Genomic DNA, 22796 nt, shown 5'->3' on the forward strand with positions numbered 1-22796 from the left:
CCAAAGTCCACCATCATCTGTCCTTCTAGGTTCCTTTCCTTAACAAACCTGCCCCTGATCACCTCTATTCCCTTCACCAACATGCCTGTTGAAGGCTGTTCCAATCACTACTCTCTCCCATCTGGAAATACTCTCCATCACCTCATATAACTCACTCCACAATCTCTCCTGCTCTTCTAACTCTCAGCCTACATGTGTAGCATAACCACAGATGACACTCAACACCACCCCTTCAATTTCTTACTTCAAACTGATTACGCTGTCTGACACTCTTTTCACCTCTAAAACATTTACAAGTGTAATAATCTATTAAATGAGATTTTTTTTACTGTTTCTGTTTAAATTTAGGTATGCATGTTCCTTTTTAAGGTGGTGTAGAGTTTTAAATACCTTACTTATGTATGTATGTATGTATGTATGTATGTATGTATGTATGTATGTATGTATGTATGTATGTATTTGTTTGTTTGTTTGTTTGTTTGTTTGTTTGTTTGTTTGTTGTTAATCAATTCTTAATAAAATCAGTTACAGTCCACACTGAGTTTTACTGCAAAATGAAATATGATCAATAAACTGTGTAGCAGCAACCAGTAGCCGCTAAGAGGCTTTTCAGAAGCATACAGGTGGTTTTGTCATGTTAAAGAATATGGCCGAAAGGTAATGATGGCAAGACAAGATCATCTCCAATAAATTAACTAAATAAAAAAAGGAACTGTAAATCAAAAAGAAAAATGTATCAAAAGGAACGGTGAAAAGAAAGTGAGCGTCCCAGCTACTCACCCCCTTCCAACTTGCATCCACGCCCAAACTCACAGATGACATGCACCTGTGGATGCACCAAGTGATGTAACAAACGAAAAGTGGCAATTTCAAAATAAAATACATCAAAACCTTCCTGGTCACATATAAACTGTTTTAGGTTCAGTTGGACACTGGATCTGGATAAGCAGAATGCCATTGCTTATCTTCTCCACACTACGATGAGCCACCTGGACTGCAGAAAAGAGAATTATGCAAAAATGCTGTTGGTGGACTACAGTTCAGCATTCAACACCATAATTCCCTCCACGCTCACCTCTAAGTTGGACACCTCTGACAGGCAGACCACAAGCTGTACGGGTGGGCAAACACACCTCATCCACCCTCACCCTCAGCACTGGAGCTCCCCAGGGTTGTGTTCTGAGCCCCCTGCTGTACTCACTGAACATATATGACTGTTTGGCCACTTCAACTCCACCACCATCATCAAGTTTGCTGTCGACACTGTTTGCTGATGACACTGTTGTGGTGGGCCTGGGACTCTTTTCTTTGTTGCGTTCAGGGAAACACTTCCACTCCAAACACAGAGAGAATGAGAAGAAGCTTCTTCCCGCAGGCCATTCAGAGTTTAAAACAGGAAACACCCAGGATCTAGTACTGGACCTCACTCTGCATCTTCACTTTTTTCTGCACAATGTTTTTTTGCACTATGACACTTTAACTCTGGACTTGCAAAGCAAAGTGGCACTTTATACATAACATACTGCACATGGGCACTTTAAGGAAAATCATTAAAATCATACACATTTATGTATATACATTATTTTTCACATATATTTTCATATTTTATATAGTTTCTATATAGTCTATACTTTTTATTTATCTACCTCCTTTTGGTTTTATTTTTATCCTTAATTCCATTCCTTTTATGCTTGAATACCGGACAGACATAAAAAGCATTTCATTGCATGTCGTATGTATGTATGTGACAAATAAAATTTGATTTGATTTCATTTGAGCTCCTGATTACTGTTTTGATAAAAACCGAACAAAATTTTCCCATCTCCTGGTCGTAAGGGGAAATTACGTGGTCCATCAGAAAACATTCGACTCAGTGTTGTATTCATGTTGTATATTTAAACACTAGACATCAGAGGGAGCCTCATTAATATTCATGAATAACACTTATCGGCTCTGACGTTTCATGTTTTTCTGCGAAAATTACAGTGAAATGATTACAGTGAACAGTGCAGGACACAGGATTAACCAACCTGAAATATACATTTTATTTTATATTCTGTTTCAGCCAGCTCGACATGCAGTAAAGATTTGTGTTTTTATTTTTTATTTAGAACATTTCCCTCACTAAATAAAAATGAAAATGTCATTATGTGATAAACAGGTTAATGCTGAGGAAGACAATAAGTCACTGTAACTTTAATCTGTTTTGTAGTGAAGTGAGACATTAGTGAAGTAAACTCTCAGTTCAGACTAAACCCACAATGTGACCAGATCAAGTCCATGCTTAGAATAAATTTTTGTAGTGTTGTTATTATGTAGAAGGACACAATAATGGCAAGAGTAAATAGTACAATTATGTGAAATTAAACAAATATGTGAAATAAAGAAATCCATTGTAATTATGTAAAGCAAACTAAAAATAATTCAAATATAAATATAGTATTTATTTAAATATAATTACGTGTGTGTGTGTGTGTGTGTGTGTGTGTGTGTGTGTGTGTGTGTGTGTGTGTGTGTGTGTGTGTGTGTGTGTGTGGAGAGAGAGAGTTTGTGTGCGTGTGTGAGAGAGAGAGAGTTTGTGTGTATGTGCGTGTGCGTATGTGTGTGCGTGTGTGTGTGGGGGGGGGTGGCTGATTCCTAATTTAACAGCTTGATAATTTGTAAATTGTTTATTGCAATATTCCACAAAATTTGACGAAATTGCGGAATTTTCAAAGCACATTCTTAGATTAGCTTTTTTATTAAGATTTTGTGTGTTGAAAAGTGTTGTAATAATTAACTACAGCAATAACCTACAGACGGCTACAAAAGAAGGGCGAGGAACAAATTAGACAGAAAGTGAAAGTGTTTGTCATTGTATCCGGGAGTGTATGAAAACAACCAAGCGATAGTCAGAGAGTTATGTTTGTACATTTTCATTCAGTATGGCAGAATATCAGTATGCTGTGATTTTCAAGGCAAACGACCTCTCAGATGGAGAAATGAAAAAGATTAGAAACTATTTTAAGATCAAGCGGCAGTCTGGCGGAGGAGACTGTGGGGAAGTGAAAAAGGTGGGAGACAACACCTATAAGATAAACTTCTTGGAAAAAGAAGGTGGGTGAATAAATTTATGAGAAAAATACATTATTATTATTATTATTATTATTATTATTATTATTACTACTACTACTACTACTACTACTACTACTACTACTACTACAGCACAAGACAGAGTATTAAGCAAAACCGATCACATAATCAGTCTTCCTGGACGAGGAGATGTACACATCTTTATAAAACACCATGACATTAAAGAAGAGAAACCGCTTCTGCCACATTCCACATCTGAAAAACAAGTAGGTGCTGCATTGCTAACATACTTCCTGTTAAGACAATAAGGAGACGCATAATACCAAATTAATTTTCATGTGTAGAAATTAAACATTTAAAACTACTGTATTTATCACAGAATGAGGGTGAAATGCTTTCTTAATATATCTATATCTGTAGTCACTGGTGTAATTATGTAATTAATTCTTTGTGTTTTACAGGTCACTGGAGATACACCTATGCAGAAAGTTTTTAAACTGGACCCATACTTACTAAACTTTCTGAAAGACAATTCAAAAGCAAAGTCAGATTTAAATGATCAGCTCTCCTCTTTGCTAAGCAGCTTTAAGTTAGACATGGTTACTGAGACAGTAGTGGTAATAAGGGATGCAGTTCAAACAGGTCAAAGTGATATCCAGCAGAAGTGGGAAGAAAAGATGGATATAGTGTTCTCAGACCTGCAGGATCGCTATATATTCCATTTTGAGGTGGATCCTAAGAGGCTAGAGATTCTACAAAAACAATCTTTCCAGTTCTCACAAAACCTTGGGATTTATGAAGAAAAACATTTAGCAGTGATAGTTGGAGAAAAAAATGAAGTGCAGAAGCTTTTTAATTATTTAGATGCTTTTCATTTGCGACAGCAAGCCCATAAAGAATGTCCTGTGTCTGAGACACATTATGCACTTGTGAAGGAGCAGTTTGAGCAGAAGATGAAGTCCGATTATCCAAAGATCCGGATTACACAAGAGCGACCTGACAAGCTTGTCCTAAACGGTCTTGAAGAACAAGTCCATTCAGCAGAAAGAAATCTTAAAGATTTGCTGAATCAGGTTCAAGAGAAAAGAATCCCACTGCCTCATCCCATTAAAGCATTTTTGTCATCTAGTGGTGCTATTCAGATCTTTCAGACACGATTTCAGGAGAATCTCTGCAGTCCAGTTTTGATTGATGCCACAGGCTCTGGCTCGGATTTGGTTCTGCTAAGTTTGTCCACAGGTGCACTTCAGGAAGCAACAACTGCAATACGGAGAGATCTGTGTATGGAGACGGTGGTGCTTGAGAAAGCTGAATCTGAGTCACCAGGAATCGATGCTTTGAAACAGGCTTTGAATCCTGCATTACAACAGGCTAATCATGGAACTTCTAAAGTGGAAATTAGCTACGAGCCAGGACCAGTGTCTGACCCCACAATGAGGGTGCAACTGGTGGGCTACGGCCCTGAAGTCAATAAATTAAAAAATATTATACAGGTCCACAAGCAAAACTATACAGAACACAGTGACACTGTGCCTCTATGTTCAGCAGAACTAGTGGATAATTTATCTGAACTTCTGTCACTACTAGGTGTGGAAGCATCTGGTGTAAAACTAATGGCTTCATCCTCACCTTCCCCATGTGTCCATGTCTCAGGACCTCGGTGTAAAGTAATTGATATGAAGAAGAAACTGCAGTCATCATTTAGCCATCTTATATGGAAGGAAACTTCAGTAAATGGTCCTGGAGTCCTGCAGTTCTTTCAAGAGGAAGGTTTAAACACACAGAGATCATTACAGAGTTCCTGTCAGGTTTTGATTACCCTCAAAAATATTGACCAAACAAGTGCTGCAACAGCCAGAAGCACAGCATTTAGCAGTCTCCCTACCATACCTGCTTCTGTGTCACATCCACATTACTCTGTAGCCGTGGAAATTGTATTTGGAGGTCTTGAAGTTCAGCAGGTGAAGCTAATAACTAATTATTAAAACCCTATCATGAAACATCATCTGGTAGTTTATGTTTTTTGTTTGTTTTAATTTTAATATCTATTATAATATGTAAACAAGGCTGAGTATCAAACTAACATTTAAGATTTCTTCTGAACAGGCCAATGTACTTGTTGCCCCCATGTTGAGTACACACTTGACTTCAACTAAAGTTGGGAAAGCCTTTCTTAAAAAAGGAGGGCAACAATTACAGAGAAATTTTGATTCTGCCAAAGGAAGATGCAGAATTACACCTGGAGATGTGCTGGAGGTAGATGGGACTCCACTAGGGTGCAAAAAGGTTTTCTTTATTGAATGCTTACCTTGGGCTGGAAATGCACACAACAGTGAACAGGTCAGACGAGTAAAAGAGTTTCAGCACCTGTCAGTGATAATGCTACAGCAATTCATGAAGACACTGTATATGACACTTGTCACAAATTATTTTTTATAGGCATTACGATGTGGAATTAAACAAGCTTTGGCACTTTGTGAACAGCAGGCATGGAGCTCAGTTGCTTTTCCAGTAATTGGACCTGGAGTGGCACTGGCTATGCCTGTACAATATGCCTCTAATATTCTGGTTGGAGAGATTGAGAAATTTGGCCGGGCTGCATCCACTAGTTCTCTCAGGACCATACGAATTGTAATAATGCCTAATTACCCAGATTCTGAAGAGGTAAGATAATATAATCTGTCCATTTGGCATGGGTATTATTTTGCTTTGATCTGTTTTATTATAATTCCAGAGATACATTTGTCTCTCATTATCATTGTCAAATTTTTTTCATTGTCATGTTTTAAAAAAAAAAACACAAAGACATTATTTGTCAACAAGTCTAAAGATTTAAAAATTAATTAATTAATTAAAATTTAAAGAGTCATGATATTAGCAAATTATCTCGAATTATTATCTCTAAATATAACTGTATAAATTAAGACTATGTGCAGAATGATACTGATGAATTGAATTTACATTAGAAAAACACAGATTTCAATTTCAACACTTTGCCAAATTATTCAAGCTGAAGTTGCATAATCCAAGTGATTAGTGAATTTAATATTTTGATATTGTCATAAAATTCTGCAACCCATATCATAAGAAAAACACCACTTACTAAAAATGACCACAAGATGACAATAAAGTCACAACAATAATTTTTTTTTACTGTGGTTTCCACGATTAGATATACCAGGTAGTTAATTTTGGGTTAACTGCAATAATGGTGGATCACACAGGACAGGGTAAGTGTTTAGTTTTAAGAATCTTTATTATTATTAGCTATAATTTTCCATAATGTTTGGCTTTTAGAATGTTTTACTATATTAATTTGACTACATTAAACACATTTCACTGGCTTCCACAGCTGCCTTACAGTCTCTAAGCTCCGAAATTGATGAAATCACCATCCCATTAGCCAGATGTCAGGTCCATCTGATATTTGGAGACATCAGCAATGAGACTACTGATGTCATTGTAAACACCACAGACTTTACTGACTTACAGACAGGTGCTGTTTTACCCTAAACTCTGCATTCAACCATTTGTTACATTATTTTGCTACAAAAAAGAGGTTAGTACTGCTTAATTATGAAATGTCTAAAAAATTTATTTCAGATGTGTGCAATGACATCCTGACTATTGCTGGACCACAAGTCAGGGCTGCTATAACAGGAGGTAAAAGAAAATCAAAGAAAAAAAACAACAAAACCTTAATACTCAGATCTTTGCAAATTATGTGTTTATCAAAATAATTGTGCAGTGTGAGGAAACACGTTCAAGCTGTTCTCCGGTGCATAAAACAAGTACATTTACATTTACAGCATTTGGCAGGAGCCCTTAACCAGAGCGACGTACATAAGTGCTTAAATCTCTAACATTGGATACATTAATGCTGGCTCACTAGGTTACATACTTAAGATACCATGAGTTTAAAAAAAATGTTCAAAGTTACAATGACCACGATTCAGTTGCTGCTTTGCCAATGCTTATTTTCATTAGAGCTGAACAGCCCTTGTGTGTCTACAGATGTCTACTACTGTTTGGCACCACTGTGGTAGAAACAGTTTTTTAGGATTTTAGTAGTATTGTTTCCCAGATAATTGAGCCAGTAGCTGCAGTGAGTGTAGTCTGAGGTGAGTGTTGTCTTTCTACAATCGCCTGTTATTGTCGATATCCTGTATGAATGGGAGCAGAGCTCTGCTAATGCATTGCTCAGTTATTTGTTGAAATTTGAAGTCAACAATGGTGCCATAATAAACTGTAATTGTCGCAGCCGGGAGGAGGGAGACAGACCCAGATACAGAATAGCTTCAAATGAATAGGGTTTAATAAATAATGAGATATCAAACAGGAACACTGACGAAAACTAAACAGTAAAAATGACGAGGAAATAATGATTTTACACATACATTACACTGACGATGATTCCACGCTACCATCGGCAACGCGGCACGGTTAAATAGACACGACGATTAATACATAGGGAACAGGTGCGTGGAGACGGGGAGGAGTAAACAAAGGAGGAGCAGACACGTGACACCGAACATAGACCAACGCACATTACAAAAAGTCCGGGCTGAGTCCTGACAGTAATACAGCTGGTCAGCTTGACTAAATTGGTGTGGAATTAGGGAGTTGGGGTCCGGTTGACGTTCTTTAGCTTCTTCCAAAAGTTGAGACTTTGCTCTGTCCGGATGTGATACACGATATAATATGTCTAAACTTTTGTTTTCATTTATAGTAAATGTATTTTTTTATTAAAAGTGTCCTTCTTACTTAGTATAGCATTATTTGTAATTACTGACATCTTGAATATTCATGAATATCTTACTGTCACAAAACGTGAATTCAGCTTCTTTTCACCTTCTATCCACCATCCTTTCTGTATTTCTCACATGCTTTAGGGGTTTCTGGTATGTGAGATTTGTGTAATTATGGCTGATTTTGCCAAAGTAGGGAAGGTGATTTACAAAAGTGTGAGTGGTACAGTTTAGTGTGTTTGAGTAAAGAGGTAAAGATCTTTCCCATTCACATTCCTTCTTCTTCCTAATTCTAGTGCAGGTAGAAAAAGGAAAAATCTTTATCACCCAGCCTGGAGATTTCCCCTGCAAGGAGATTATGCATGTGTGTGGAGCAAAGGATACAGGCATAATTAAAACACTGGCCCGAGATATCCTGCTTAAATGTGAACAAAGTGGCTACCAGTCAGTAGCCATTCCTGCTATTTGTGCTGGTCAGTATTCATGTTTAACAAATCTTCATTTTAAAGGAAATTTATTAAAAAATTTAACAAAGCTGGAGTATCACATTCACACAAGTACTGAGATTGCACGGACATACAACAAAACTATTTAACTCCATATATTCAATTTCCATTATTTTCCATCTTCCTTAAGATTTTTTTATTTACTAATAAGTACTATAATTAAAATCCACCTGTGGTATATTCAATTTATTTTCTAAAAAATTCATTCATTCATTCATTCATTTTCTACCGCTTATCCAAACTTCTCGGGTCACGGGCATCATCGGGCATCAAGGCAGGATACACCCTGGATGGAGTGCCAACCCATTGCAGGGCACACATACACTCTACTTTAAAAAATTAAATAGTAATAATTAAATGCTATGAGGTCAGAGGAATTATCTACAGTATGAATTATATACATATGATACTTATGTGATTATGTGATTTGATTTTTAAATATACAGTATTCCCATATGATCACTTCTTATAACCTCAGAAACACTTTTAGTGAATGTGTAATTAGTTTGAAAAATTTTAAATTTGTTGTAACAGATCTACTAGTGCATAAACAAGCATAACATATAACTATTGGTGGAAAATACTAAACTATATGAATACTGTGTACTGTGTAGGGAAAGGAGGGTTAGATTCCCATCTGGTTGCTCAGGCTATTCTCCAGGGAGTGAAGGATGCTACAGTACAAGCTAACCTCAACTATGTTAAAATAATTCACATTGTTCTGAAGAAAATCCATGTCTTTTTGGAGTTCAAAGCAATGGCACAACAGATTTTTGGAACATTTACCCAGAAAACAGGTGAGAAAAAACACATCAGTTACAATTATTATAATATTGAGATTATATATACAATTATTAAAATACGATTATTATAAACCTGAGAGTAAACATATCTGTTATCATACAGTAGCTCTGTCTATTATTTTATATTTTATATTTCATAGCTGCCATAGCATGAACAAATTCAGAAATACCTAAATTTCCATTGCTTTTGTTTGATCCTTGTCTTTCTTTTTTCTTTACCAGCTCCTTTGTCATTAACACCTTTCAGAGCAGCTCCATCATCTTTGACCCTAGACCATACCTCTCTTTTGCAGTCTCTTCAGGATCAGAATATCAAAGCTGAATTTCTTGTAGTTGGGATAGCCAATGATAATGTCTCAAGGGCATGTCAAAAGCTTCAACAAGCATATCAAAGCCAATGCTCTTCTCAATATGTTTCACAAGATGAAATTAAACAACTCACTTCAACTGAAATTGATGATATTCTCAATAATGTGAATTCTCTGGGTATTCAGGTAAGCCAGCGAGGACCTAATGGTTTGGAAGTTATTGGACTGACAAAAGGGGTAAATAAATTCATGCAACTGATACGAGGGAGGTATGTGGTACCACAGGCCCTGGGCAAGTGGTAGCCTTGTGGTTAAGACGTTAGGCTACCAATCAGAAGGTTGTGAGTTTGATCCCAGGTCCACCAAGCTGTCACTTTTGGGCCCCTGAGCAAGGCCCTTAACACTCAATTGCTCAGTTGCCTAAAAAAAATTAGATAATGTAAGTTGATCTGGATAAGGGCTTCTGCCAAGTGCTGTAAATGTAAATGTATGTAGTGGATTTCAATGAAACAGTACTGTACTGCTCCAGGAGATCAACAAAAGTTATGATTTTGCTCAGCATTAACAGAGCAATGTATGAGATAATATAAACTTTTTGGGTGAAATTTTCTTTATTCTGCTGAAGACAAAAAAAAATGTTTGTATTTACCACATATACTGTATGTATATTTCCTATTTCTTTTAATATTACCTCTAAGAAACTGTGAAGAAGAAACTAGAACTATAGTTCTATATACTCTACAATGCGATGATATAATGCTTAATTCTATAATGCTGCAGTACTTAACAACAATGATTCCCATTATTAGGGCAAATGGTGTCTCTAAATACCCATACAGAATTTGATACATTATTTGATATACTAGAACTGCCCTCTATTCTCAGTTCTGTAATTCAAAGATTTGCGTCAAGCTTGATATTGAGCAATTTCTTTGGAAGCTTTACTTACAGTAGGTGTGAAACAATAAAACAGGTTCAAACAAGAGCTTAGCTGGAGTGTTTCTCTGACGTTGGTTTCAGTGTGTTCAGCCAAAAATATGTTTGATCACATGTAAAACCTGCAAAGCCTATGTTATATAAAAAAATCTCTGACTCAAACCATTATGCTTATAATCAGTGAAACAGTGAAATGACATTAAGTGGTATTTTAAATTTCCTATGCATCTTCCCACCTCCCAGCATTCCCAAATGAACAATAACATGTTTGGTTTGTGGCATCAGGAGATTTCTAAAAGGATAACATGGCAAGAAGCAAGAGATCCTAATCATTCTTTTATTCCTTATGACCTTATGACTCCGTATGATGTATTCATTACTGTGCAAAACTTTTAGCAACCCTTTAAATGTAATTTTCTTTTTATATTATTATTTTATTACATTTGTCTCAGTAGGACTCCGTCCAGGGTGAATCCTGCCTCGATGCCCGATGACGCCTGAGATAGGCACAGGCTCCCTGTGACCCGAGTAGTTCGGATAAAGCGGTAGAAAATGAGATGAGATGAGATGAATGAATGAATGAATGAATGTCTCAGTAGGTCAGAAAAAAGCTTGATATTTTTAAATATTATTTTCCAACTAAAATTTAATGTTACCAGAAAATGTTGTATAACATAATTAAATAAATATTTCAATCTTTAGACAACTGTGACATATTCATAAAACATTTTTACCAGCCATATTGGAGACTTTTAAAGACAAATGTTTATCACGGCAAATGTTTTGTTTATTTTAATGCGTGCTCTCTATGAATTGATTGTACACTTCCTGTGAGCATTGTTAGGAACAACTGTATATTTACTCCTAATCATCCAGTCATGTGACATGCACTACATAAAATCATGCAGCTTCAGGTTTCAGGTTATGTTCACATTCGGCCACAACTCATAACCTGGTGTAACCATTGACTGACCATCAACCATCCTTTTCCTCACATGTTGCTAATGTGACGTTTCGGTTTCTTCTTTACAACTTCAGAAGGATTTGAACATTATTATCCACCCAGGCTGTTCAGGTACTTGTTCAGTTTCTTATCATTTCAAGTCTGGACTACTGCAGCTCACTGCCGGCAGGTCCACCTTTGACGCAATTCATCTGCAAATGACCCTACTGTATGCTTCATGACTTTTCAACTTCCTTTAGATGTCCAAACAGCCGAGTCACTGGTCATTTTCAAACAATTATTATTATGTAAGTCCATAAGCATTCTTGTGTGTGCATGTGTGCATGTGTGTGTTTGTGTGTGTGTGTGTGTGTGTGTGTGTGTGTGTGTGTGTGTGTGTGTGTGTGTGTGTGTGTGTGTGTGTGTGTGTGTGTGTGTGTGTGGATGTGAGTGACATCAAATGTTTTCACAATATGTTGAGTACTTTAGAATATATTTGAATATTTTTTCTGGTCACTATTAGAATCCATCAGTGTCCATTTAAAGCATTGCACAACACTGGCTGGATAGTTTGGTTAGTAGACCAGAAGTGACACTAAACATAACTGAAACCCTAAACCTAAAGTGTTTAAAATTCCCAAGAGTGATACACCTACATTACCAAGTCTCTACAGGCAAGTCCTTATCTTCTTAAGTTCTTATCTTGCTATCTAGCAATTTCACTTCAATAATGAAATTAGTCATGTGTACTCACTTTAGAAGAGATGTTTAATGTCATTGACAGTGGTGGGATGTGTGTCTTTTGTGTTTGCTTCTTTTTTGGCCTACAATTTTGTGCCCATGCACAGAACTGTACTTCCTTCTCTGTGGCGTGAAACTTCCGATATCGCTCCAGTGATCACACCTAAAAATGCTAATGAGTCCTACAAACGTTTTTATAGTCCCATATGTGGTCACCTCATCACTGCTTGTCCCGTGTTAACATGCAAAAATCGAAGAAAAGCACAGAACTTTGGTGAATGTACCACGGCCACACTATGACAGTTTACCGTTATTTCCTCCCGTTGTTTTCCCAGGATCTGGGAATTCTGCGGATGGCTGTTGATTAATGGATTTTTGGGATGGCTGGGTATTAAAGGGGTTTTTGTAAAAACTTCTTAGATGTTGTGTTCTACAAATCCCCTCTGTTACTCAGTTCCTTTTTGTTTGGTCTTCTGTCTGTATGGCAGCATTTGAGTCTGTAAAGTTTATTTTATGCACTGCTCCTGCAGCACACTTGAACGCGACGCACCTCTGTAAATTTACTAAACCTGAGCAAATTTGCATAAAATCCCTGGACCTTACACCTACTAGCACCCCTACAGCTCCTGCTTTTGTTGTGCAAACACCCCCATCATCAAGTATTTATTTTATGAACACATAGTTCAATGAAAATAGACAAAATTAATTTTACTTGCAAAGTTCATAATTTGGAACAATCCTGGTAAATTTCAGGCAAATATGTGGAAGGAAACCCAAGTTATGACACATTAAACTTTCCAGATGAGTCAAATAGACCCCAGGTCTGCACAAGGGTTATATATAAATATCATATGTACTATGGCATGTACTATGTACTATGACAAACCTCAGCACACATTTTTTTATAAATAAAACAGACTATTTTGTATAGATAGGCCATGAAGGTTTCCATGTCACACACAGAGGTTTGGCCAGCTTTGGATCTGAGCTACTCTTAGTGAAAAAATTGACGTGACATACGGCTAAGAATGGTGACCCATCCAAAGTGCACAAACACAGCAGTGAACACACACACACCGTGAACACACACCCGGAGCAGTGGGCAGCAATTTTTTTGCTGTGGCGCCCGGACGACTGCAAATGAGCCAGGCCTCACAGGTGATGGGGGTGTTTGCACAACAAAAGCAGGGCTGAAGAACTGTCAACAGGGGGGAATCAAACCTCGGGACCCGCACCAGAAAATAAAAAAGTCAGTAAATCTAGTGTTAATACAGCCATTCATCCATAAATTTTCACATAGCACCAAGACCATTCTGCTGCATGAATATGAATATATCCTGCTGCATGAAGATCCAGAATGTTGGTGTTGTAAACATTTTTATTAGTGCAGGTGTTTCAGGGCCGTGCACAGGGGGGTGGCCGGGTGGCCAGAGCCACTGCCCCTCTGCCCTCATCGACTGAGGTGTCCCTGTTCCCCACCCCCACCGCTCCGCTCAAAGCATTCTGGTGATTCCACTAATCCGCTCCAGGTTTTCCAGCTCGCTCCGCACGCCGCAAGCCAGCGTCATTCACAGTACTGTCTGTGTCTGCTCTCTTGAAACTAGGACTGAACACGACACGAAAGTTCACGAGTTCACGAGAGCTGTCGCATTAACAGGTAGGCTGTGCAAGACAGTGGTTGAATCTGCGAACTTTTTTGTATTTATGTCGGTAATGTTTTGCTCTTGGTCTTCTACTAGTGCTAACAACTTGTACAACATATTCACGTTCTTAGAATTAGCAGTTTGTCTAATCAAATTATTGTACTCTCGATCAGGTCTAATACAAACAACTACATTTTCTGTTGTTAGCACACTTTGTAGACCCCCCCCCCCCCCCCGAGAAAAAAGTTCAATTCAAGTTTTCAATTCAAGTTTATTTGTATAGCGCTGTTTACATTAGACATTGTCTCAAAGCAGCTTTACAGAGCATAAATATAGAGCAGAAGGTAAACATAAGGAATAATGAAAAAAGAATTAACAGAATAAAAATTCAATATTACATATATATATATATATATATATATATATATATATATATATATATATATATATATATATTTCACAATCTGTATGTATTTATCCCCCTATGAGCAAGTCTGAGGTGACTCAGGAAGCAGTGGCAAGGAAAAACTCCCTTAAAAATTGGTAAAGGTAGAAACCTTGAGAGGAACCGGACTCAAGGGGGACCCATCCTTATATGGGTGACATTGGGTGTGTGATTGTAATATACAGTCAAACAAATGTTGTATTGGTGTAAGGATCTCCACCAGCAAAGTCACAGGCACACCATATTTATGCTGCTTAAACATCCTGTCATGGAGGTTGCATGCTTCAAAGCATTTCCCTGTAGACCCATAGGATAAGTTTACCAGCAGGAGTATCATTTCTACAGGCTTATCACAGTCTCTATAAACACTGAGGAGCATGATTTGTCCTGGGATTAGATTTTGGTACACTGATGCTCCATGGGACTGATATGAGTTTGAGTTTTTGAGTTTAAGAATTATATTTTAATAGATTTTGACTACAAGTATAGCATTATTGTGTGCTCAAGCCTGTCCTAAAATCCTGTGCTTGAGAATTTGGGTGAAGTAAAATAGCATTAAAATGTTTTAATATCTTTTACTTATAAAACATTAAAAAAGTAATTTTATTATTGCAAATTGTTGGTATGGTCTAAAATAAAACTCTAAAATGCTTCAAACAAGGTGATAATAACTGCAACTGAAAATAATTGAAATAATACTAAAAATTAAAAAACTGTATAAAGTTTTGGTATAAAACATTGATCTTTAAAGTACAATTATGAGGGTAGAAAATGTGATTCCTTTAAAGCTGGAGAAGACATACCCACTTACCGAACAGCATTTACATGTTGAAACCTCAATTTATTAACTTTATCTAGGAACATGTTAAGACATACTTAAAGGAATATTCTTTAGAAAACGGAAAAAGAAAAAAAAACTTCGGGAAAAAGAGCTTAGTTCAGTTCACTGGAAGAGCATCGAATTTCATGCGGAGGATGTGCGTTACGCAATCTGTTACTTTCACTGGAAGCATTAAAGGGCTATAAAAGGTTCTTAAACTCAGCTTCTTTACCAGCAAGCACTTGTGGTCTCCTGAATTTCTTTCTTTCTTTATTTAAATGTTAATTCAATAACAATGAACCACTCAGCTCTTGTCATCACTTTTCTAACCTGTGCTCTCTTGGCAATGACGGAAGGTAAGTACATATTTGTCTTAAAAGTTATATATTTTATATTGTCTTTATAAGGCTATATTACTGCTTTTTGTAGAAGCCATACCAAATCATGTGTTTAAATGTATTTTTTAAAGTTGTACAGCTTGTTGTACTAGTGTATTTAACAAGTTGACAACATGTACATAGTACATTACTAATAACCTGTTTCTTGGGAGTGCAATAAAATGTGTACTTCTATATTTTTTAGGTATTACAAAAAGGCATATTTCGCAGAGACATTGTGCACTATATTGATCATATCTCTCATCCTCAACAGGAGTTCCACGCCTGCAGCCTAGATGCCTGTGTACAGAAACAATGCAACGGGAAATCTCTGATCAAAGAATTGTGAAAATTGAGATCCATCAACCTGGTCCTCATTGCATAAATACAGAAGTAATGTAAGTATAATTAAAATTATTCGAAAAACTTTTATTGTTAAATTAATTTAACATAAAGTAACATTTTAATAGCTGAAAAAATATATCATATTCTATATAAGCTAATATATATAATTTTAGCTATATATTAGCTTATATAGAATATGATATATTTTTATACATACATATATACATGTCCTACAGTTTCACAGATGTTTTAAATAGTAATCTCTTGTACTTGCAGCGCTACGGTGAAATTCCACAAAGAAATTACATTGTGCCTCAATCCTACAGACCACTGGGTTCAAAGAGCCCTCAAAAAGTAAGTTTCACATTTATAAGTTTTATTGTCATACTATCCTCAACTATTTACGTAAATGCTTCATCAATATTGTGTCGTCTTAAAAACATTAATGAGTACTAGTGAAACATAGTACTCTGTATTATTTTTAAGATGACACAACATTGATGTAGACTAACAGGACTGATATTAATCTGACATTAATGTCATAAATATAAACATTAAGCTTCTTTACTGTCAGTCATCAACTGCTATTAATATAAAATCTTTCTCATCTCCCTTCAGAAGAAACCTGACACCTTAGATTGCTTGTACAATGAAGATGATCAAAGGAGAAGAACAGAAAAAAGAACTGAAATGTCTCAACAGCTTAAAATGTAAAATCTTAAATGTCACATTTTTATTTTTCTTCACTCATTGTATGAGTAAATAATTCTAGCAGTGTTTTTTATTTTTTTATAAAAAAAAAATGTATGCGTCTAATAAAACCAAAAACATTGTTAATATAATTAATATCGTTTTTTTGAAAGTTTGTTGTTCACATATTTATAGTTATGTTAAAGTTTCAGACACTAATATTAACAATGAAAGAACATCTCTGGAAGATATGCATCCGCTCTTGTACCTTTAATGTGATCTGACATTGTCCATTAAATTACATAAACCCTAAAAATATATCATAATTTTTATTCTATTCTACTATATGTATATCTACTATATACATTTTTCTCTCTTTGTTAATCTGGTTGTCTTAGATTCTATTAATTAACACCAATGACATATATACATTCATGCATGAACAAATATTTTATATGGAATCATAAATAAGGAACTTATTAGCTTCTTGCTTATGAGCTCAGGTTACTCTATGTCCATAGTTTTTCTTTGGAAAAAGATGAATGAATCAATCATTTTGTTTTAAGTGAGAAGTCTTTATGATGACACATAAATTAAAGTTTTTAATAAATAAATGCTAAATCTATGATTAGTACAAATTATACTAAAATAACTACACTGCAAGAATAGCATAGCTCAAACCTTTACTATTTACTTTTTTAGAGAGCATTGAAGGCCACACTGAACAATAACATGTTCTGTATTTAAACTCTATATTCAAGTCCTTTAGCTGTCATATGAATAAAGACTGAGCCTGTACCTCATGCTTTACCAACAAGCATGAACATGTTATATTGGAACCATTTGGCACAGATTTTGCTTAAAGAAAAAAGTAATATTCCACCTTGATTGTGTTCTTTAGTTATGGTGAGTGGGACAATTTGCCCTCAGTTGAATATGAATACTTTTTACTTCATGGTGTTTTTGAAATAAAAGTGACCTTATATCTTCATCATAATGGTTGTGGCATGACCTTGTGATGAACAAAATTGGCAGCTGCAAGAGTGTAAGAAAGCAGAAGAGAAACTGTAGCTACAAAAGTCACTCAAATGATCCTGTAAATAAGAAGCATGTTTTCTAATTAATGAAGAGGTTGACACTTTAGTACTTGAAAATGAGGATGAGAATTCATGACATCTGATATCATTATTGTCAGTGTATAAGAATTGAGGAAACTCATAAAATGTGATGGTGCTCATGAACAGAGAACTGAATTTTCAGAAAACCACAAAATGATTAGAGAATGAATTTGTGAGGTATGTAATGAAGTACAGAACAAAGATAACAGATTATTGTACTTATTACTGATTACAGCTGTACTTATAGATACTATAATAAGAGCACCATAGGTGAATATCGGATATATTCTGGGGACAAATAGAAGAGAGCGGCAGGAAAGATTGACTGTCACACAAATGTACAGTATAGCATCTGATTGAACGTGGAGTGCAGAAAAAACATAATGAAACATAATGAAATTGTAAGTGCTGTTGTAAGAGCTGTCAGTCCAGGTATGAAAACCATCCTCAGTGGCCTTTGAAAGATGATAGCTGCCCAGATTTGTATGATTTTGAGAACATTTGCTGAACATCACACAAGATGTTAGTGAATTACCTCAAAACGTTTAGTTAAAAATTAATTCAAAAGAAGTTATATTCTGTATTTGAAACTATACACCCTTTTGAGTTGGTTTTGTTTGACTTTCTAAATCTTGATAGATGCAAAAACAAATAAAAATTTAAAGATCAGATGCAGGAAATGTCATAAGCCATTGTTTTTTTTCTGCAAAACTCAACATCTCTCATCTCAGATCTACCATAAAAAGGACCATATCATCATCATAAATAATTGTGTGGTTAATCTCAGCAACCTTCTATGTAAGGACAAGACTAGTAAATTGTGTGCTTGATAGGCTTACGGGTCATTAGAAACTGTCGGTTCAGGAGCCTGCATAACATCAAGGCAACTTCTACATTGCAGCTCTGCTGAGTAAAAGGAATGAAAACTTCAAGAGAACAGTCGTAAAAACAGTCATCATGTTGTGATGAAAACAAAAGGAACGTAAATGACTGACATTAGAATGCAGTAGGAAAAACACAGATTCATAGATTGGGCCAAAAATAATATATGCACCAAAACTATGAAGCTCATAAGAAAGATCTACAGGGTAAGAATGGGACGGTTGGGCCTGGTAAAAGAGGCATTCATTATATGTTCTTCCATATATTACTGTAACTTTAACTTTCTAAAATTTAAGCTAGTTTGCTTGTTTTGTTTTTTGTTTGTTTGTTTGTTGTTGTTGTTTACTCTCTTTATGCCTCATAGAAATATTGTAGCCTTGGAATATACTTTGATGTGGACTTTAGCTACTATGTTCCAGCTCAGCAGCTTATATTTGTATTATTGTTGACCTAAAAACTGGTCATTACAACCAGTAAGCAAATGATTCTGCAACCCCACTCATCACAGGATCATAATGACAGTTTCAGTGGTGCAGCAGATGACATACAGAAACCCAGCATGTTTGTGGCTTCATAATTGACAGACCAAACCAGAAATACCTCCTGACATTCATATGAGTGCACAGCTAAATCTTTTGGTTAGGTTCTATAAACCTTGATTGTGACTAATAATAATAATAATAATAATAATAATAATAATAATAATAATAATAATAATAATAATAATAAGTGCTTTACATATAAAAGATGTAAAGTATCTTTAATATGTAGAAGATCAGGTAGCTGAAACAAACTGTAAATGTATGGACCATAAACCATTGAAAAAAGTAGATTTAGACTTACTTACTCACTCACTCACTCATTTTCTACCGCTTTATCCGAACTACCTCGGGTCACGGGGAGCCTGTGCCTATCTCAGGCATCATCGGGCATCAAAAGTTATCTTAATCACTAAGAAAATACCAAGTTCTTCAAGTATGTGTAAATCTGAATATAAAAGTATTTGTTAATCTAAAGGGCATTCTTTTGCTACCATCTGTTATGAGACTGAATTTTAGGATTAATCGTAGGCTCATTTTTTGACCTGTTTAATGTGTATTGTACCAGTTCAGCAGACAAAGAAGATAGGCCAAAGCTAAAAAACCTTCCTTTTAAAGACCTTCAAAGATCATAATCAGGATTCTTAAATGTGAAATCTGTCTATTTATGCTATGATAAATATTATTTTATGTGAATACAATGTAAATACAAACATATATATCTTCACATTATAAGAATACAGTTTTTATTTTATTGTAATATTTTTTTAAAAAATTGTTCCTTAAGAAACATAAGTTTTTGCTCTGCAATATCATTAATTTATTGATTATTAATTAAAGTTAATTATTATTATTTGAATCCTGTGCCTAGTTATGTGCTGATTAAAAATATTGTGATTTAGTCAAAAATATTGCATTGGAAAGATACTGTACTAAGAGACCTGTGTCACTATTTTATACGTTGTTATCAATGAGCTGCTAATGTTGAAAGTCTTATCTTTTGGTTCCGCTGAAGTGATTAATGGATTTGAAATCCATTGTTTATACAATTGTGTCCTCACACACTCTCTCCCACACACTTTCCATGGCATTTTAACTTCTTGTGCATCCACCCACTAAGAATTCCGAGATCACTGACACATGATCTGGTATTTGATGTCGAAGTCTGCAGGATTTCGTCATAACTTGACAAGAAGCCAGAGTTGTCTTCCGTTCCTTCTCATTTAGCCAATATAAAGTTTAGTTGTTTCTGTAGGATTTTCTTGACATTTCATCTACAAGGCATCTATCAGAATAGGAATACAAATAATATATCTAAAAATATTACTATAATATTCTAATATTATTATATACAATCATCCCAAAACAATCTGTTTTGACCATTGTAGAAAACTTTAGGTAAAATTCAAAAAGAAATGTTTGACAGAAAACCAAGATAGCTTGTCACCCAAAAACATCATACCCATCATATAATGTACTGATGGCAGCACAGTGCTATGCGGAAGCTTCTCTGGACTGGGGATCTGGTTGAGACAGAAGATATCATGCATAGCTCCAAATATAAATCTATTGTCCCAATACAATGAAAAAAGCTGTTCAGGTATGTTTTTTGTTCCCCAAAATACAATTAATGTAAATATACTTTCAGTCATGTTTATATATTTTTATACAAAGTTATATTTAAGGACCAGTTGAGTAACTTAATGATAAATAATAATACTCTGTAGCATCTGCTACAGGTCATTTAGATTTCATGTCCAAGGCACCCTAAACTTTGTCATCTACTCTTCAATCAACCGATGAGCAACCCAGTTTTACGATTTTATTGAGGGCTACATTCCACAGTGTCACACACACACACACAACTGGCTCCAGAATGCCTGGAGCTTACACAAAGACCAGATAACCCCATGCCGTTTCTCTGATTGAACTCATAGGGGCCCTCAACCAGAACACACACACACACACACACACACACACACACACACACACACACACACACACACACACAACACAATGGGACATTCCTTTTACTAATAAAACGAGTGAATAAGATGCCCCACATCCCACAGCATTAAGCCATACTTGTATGTATATCTACCGAATTATACTGATACTCTAAGATTGTTTCTTCTTTAAGCCTTGCCTGACTTAAAATTATTTACTCCTTACTTTCCTGACAAGGGTGTATTTTATTCATGTGTCAGAACACAACACTGTAGTAACATCAGTTACACTTTGATTACTGATCTGTGTATATAATGTACCGCTGCCTTTATACCGTCATTACCCTTCATGTTCAAATTCAAATGACCACAAAATTATCGGTTACTCATTTTTCAAACAATGGTGTATTTTATTTGAGCATGAAAGGCACCATCTTAATACACCTTGGATAAAACTTCAAAGTCATCTAAAAATTTTATAGCTAAACCATGCCCACAGACACCTGAAACAAAGGGAGTTTTTCACTCCGAAATCTCAGGCCGTAGTATTGGCCATCTCCCCAAAGATGGGTGGAGTTCAGGACCTTTAAAATGTCACAAACACCAACAATCCATGGTCAGACTTCCGGAACAGCTTGGAGACGACTCCCTCTTCCTTCAAAGAAGTTCCAGCAAGCTTCACTTCCAAGAATGACAACTGCTCTGATCTCCAGGAGAACTTGGAAGAACATCTGACCCCACCCTAACTGACCCTTCAGAGATTTCTCTGTTGCATCCAGACTCTTGTGCAGTAAGCCAATGCAAGTAACCATTTCCTTTACCAACCAATTTAGATGCGTATTTTAAGTATGAACCTTGTATTGTGTCTTAAGATTAATTTAAGTTTCCGGTGACAATTTCCCAGTCAGGGTGTGATTAATTTTGAAGTTTAAGCTTGCCATTCCTTTTCTTCCTTTCTCTAATTTCTTCCTTCCAGTCTTTTCCTCCCTTTCCCCAATTTTAATTTCGAATCGAACCCCGACCCTGGAGGTGTGAGCGAACGTGCTAACCACTAATAATAACAATAATAAATGTTCCCCTCCTTGAACCGCCACCTTATTGTGGTTGAGGGGTTTGCGTGCCTGAATGATCCTAGGAGCTATGTTGTCTGGGGATTTCTGCCCCTGGTAGGGTCTCCCAAGGCAAACAGGTCCTGGGTGACAGGCCAGACAAAGAGCGGTTCAAAAAGCCCCTTATGAAGAATTTGAAATCAAGGTCCGTATGGCGCAACCGGGGCCCCACCCTGGAGCCAGGCCCGAGGTTTGGGGCTCGCATACGAGCGCCTGGTGGCCGGGTCTTACCACACGGTGCCCGAAGGAGTGACGTGGGGCAGATCTCCCGTGGGCTCACCACCTGCAGGAGGAACCATAAGGGGACGGTGCATTGTGGATTGGGTGGCAGTCGAAGGCGGGGGCCTCGGCAACCCAATCCCCGGACACGTAATCTGGCTCTGGGACATGGAATGTCACCTCGCTGGTGCGGGAGGCTGAGAGATACTGACTAGAGATAGTGACTACTGACTAGGGCTCGCCTCCACGCACAGCTTGGGCTCTGGAACCCAACTCCTCAAGAGAGGCTGGACTCTCTACTACTCTGGAGTTGCCCGTGGTGAGAGGAGGCAGGCTGGTGTGGGCTTGCTCATAGCCCCCCAGCTCAGCCACCAGTGTTGGAGTTCACCCCGGTGAATGAAATGGCGTCTCTGGGAGGGGTGCTGGAAAGTGCTCCGACTGGGGACTCCGTCGTTCTACTGGGGGACTTCAACGCTCACGTGGGCAGCGACAGTGAGCAGAGAGCTCCTGCCTCATTGAGAGGAGTCATCTGAGGTGGCTGGGGCATCTGTTTAGAATGCCTCCCAGACGCCTCCCTGGGGAGGTGTTCCGGGCATGTCCAACCGG

The 22796-nt window shown here is 36.7% G+C and overlaps 2 protein-coding genes across 3 annotated transcripts; both read left to right on the plus strand.

The window, feature by feature from the left end:
* Window positions 1–2787: 2787 nt before the first annotated feature.
* Window positions 2788–10420, plus strand: LOC113663021. 2 transcript variants are annotated; one of them, XM_027178251.2, is made up of 11 exons: window positions 2788–3096; window positions 3205–3338; window positions 3534–5033; window positions 5179–5412; window positions 5512–5736; window positions 6245–6302; window positions 6425–6568; window positions 6676–6735; window positions 8117–8293; window positions 8941–9123; window positions 9352–10420. In XM_027178251.2, the coding sequence occupies exons 1-11, from the start codon at window positions 2925–2927 to the stop codon at window positions 9738–9740; spliced, it is 3276 nt and encodes a 1091-aa protein (XP_027034052.2). In that variant the 5' UTR covers window positions 2788–2924; the 3' UTR covers window positions 9741–10420. The 2 variants fall into 2 exon arrangements, with proteins under 2 accessions (XP_027034052.2, XP_027034053.2); XM_027178252.2 differs by lacking the exon at window positions 3205–3338 and having other exon boundaries at window positions 2969–3096.
* Window positions 10421–14899: 4479 nt separating this feature from the next.
* On the plus strand, window positions 14900–16693 carry LOC113662974 (permeability factor 2-like). The gene is made up of 4 exons (XM_027178169.2): window positions 14900–15321; window positions 15617–15740; window positions 15964–16041; window positions 16306–16693. The coding sequence occupies exons 1-4, from the start codon at window positions 15261–15263 to the stop codon at window positions 16322–16324; spliced, it is 282 nt and encodes a 93-aa protein (XP_027033970.2). The 5' UTR covers window positions 14900–15260; the 3' UTR covers window positions 16325–16693.
* The last annotated feature ends 6103 nt before the right edge of the window (window positions 16694–22796 follow it).

This window comes from Tachysurus fulvidraco, chromosome 1, assembly GCF_022655615.1.
Source record: "Tachysurus fulvidraco isolate hzauxx_2018 chromosome 1, HZAU_PFXX_2.0, whole genome shotgun sequence".
Classification (NCBI taxonomy): domain Eukaryota; kingdom Metazoa; phylum Chordata; class Actinopteri; order Siluriformes; family Bagridae; genus Tachysurus; species Tachysurus fulvidraco.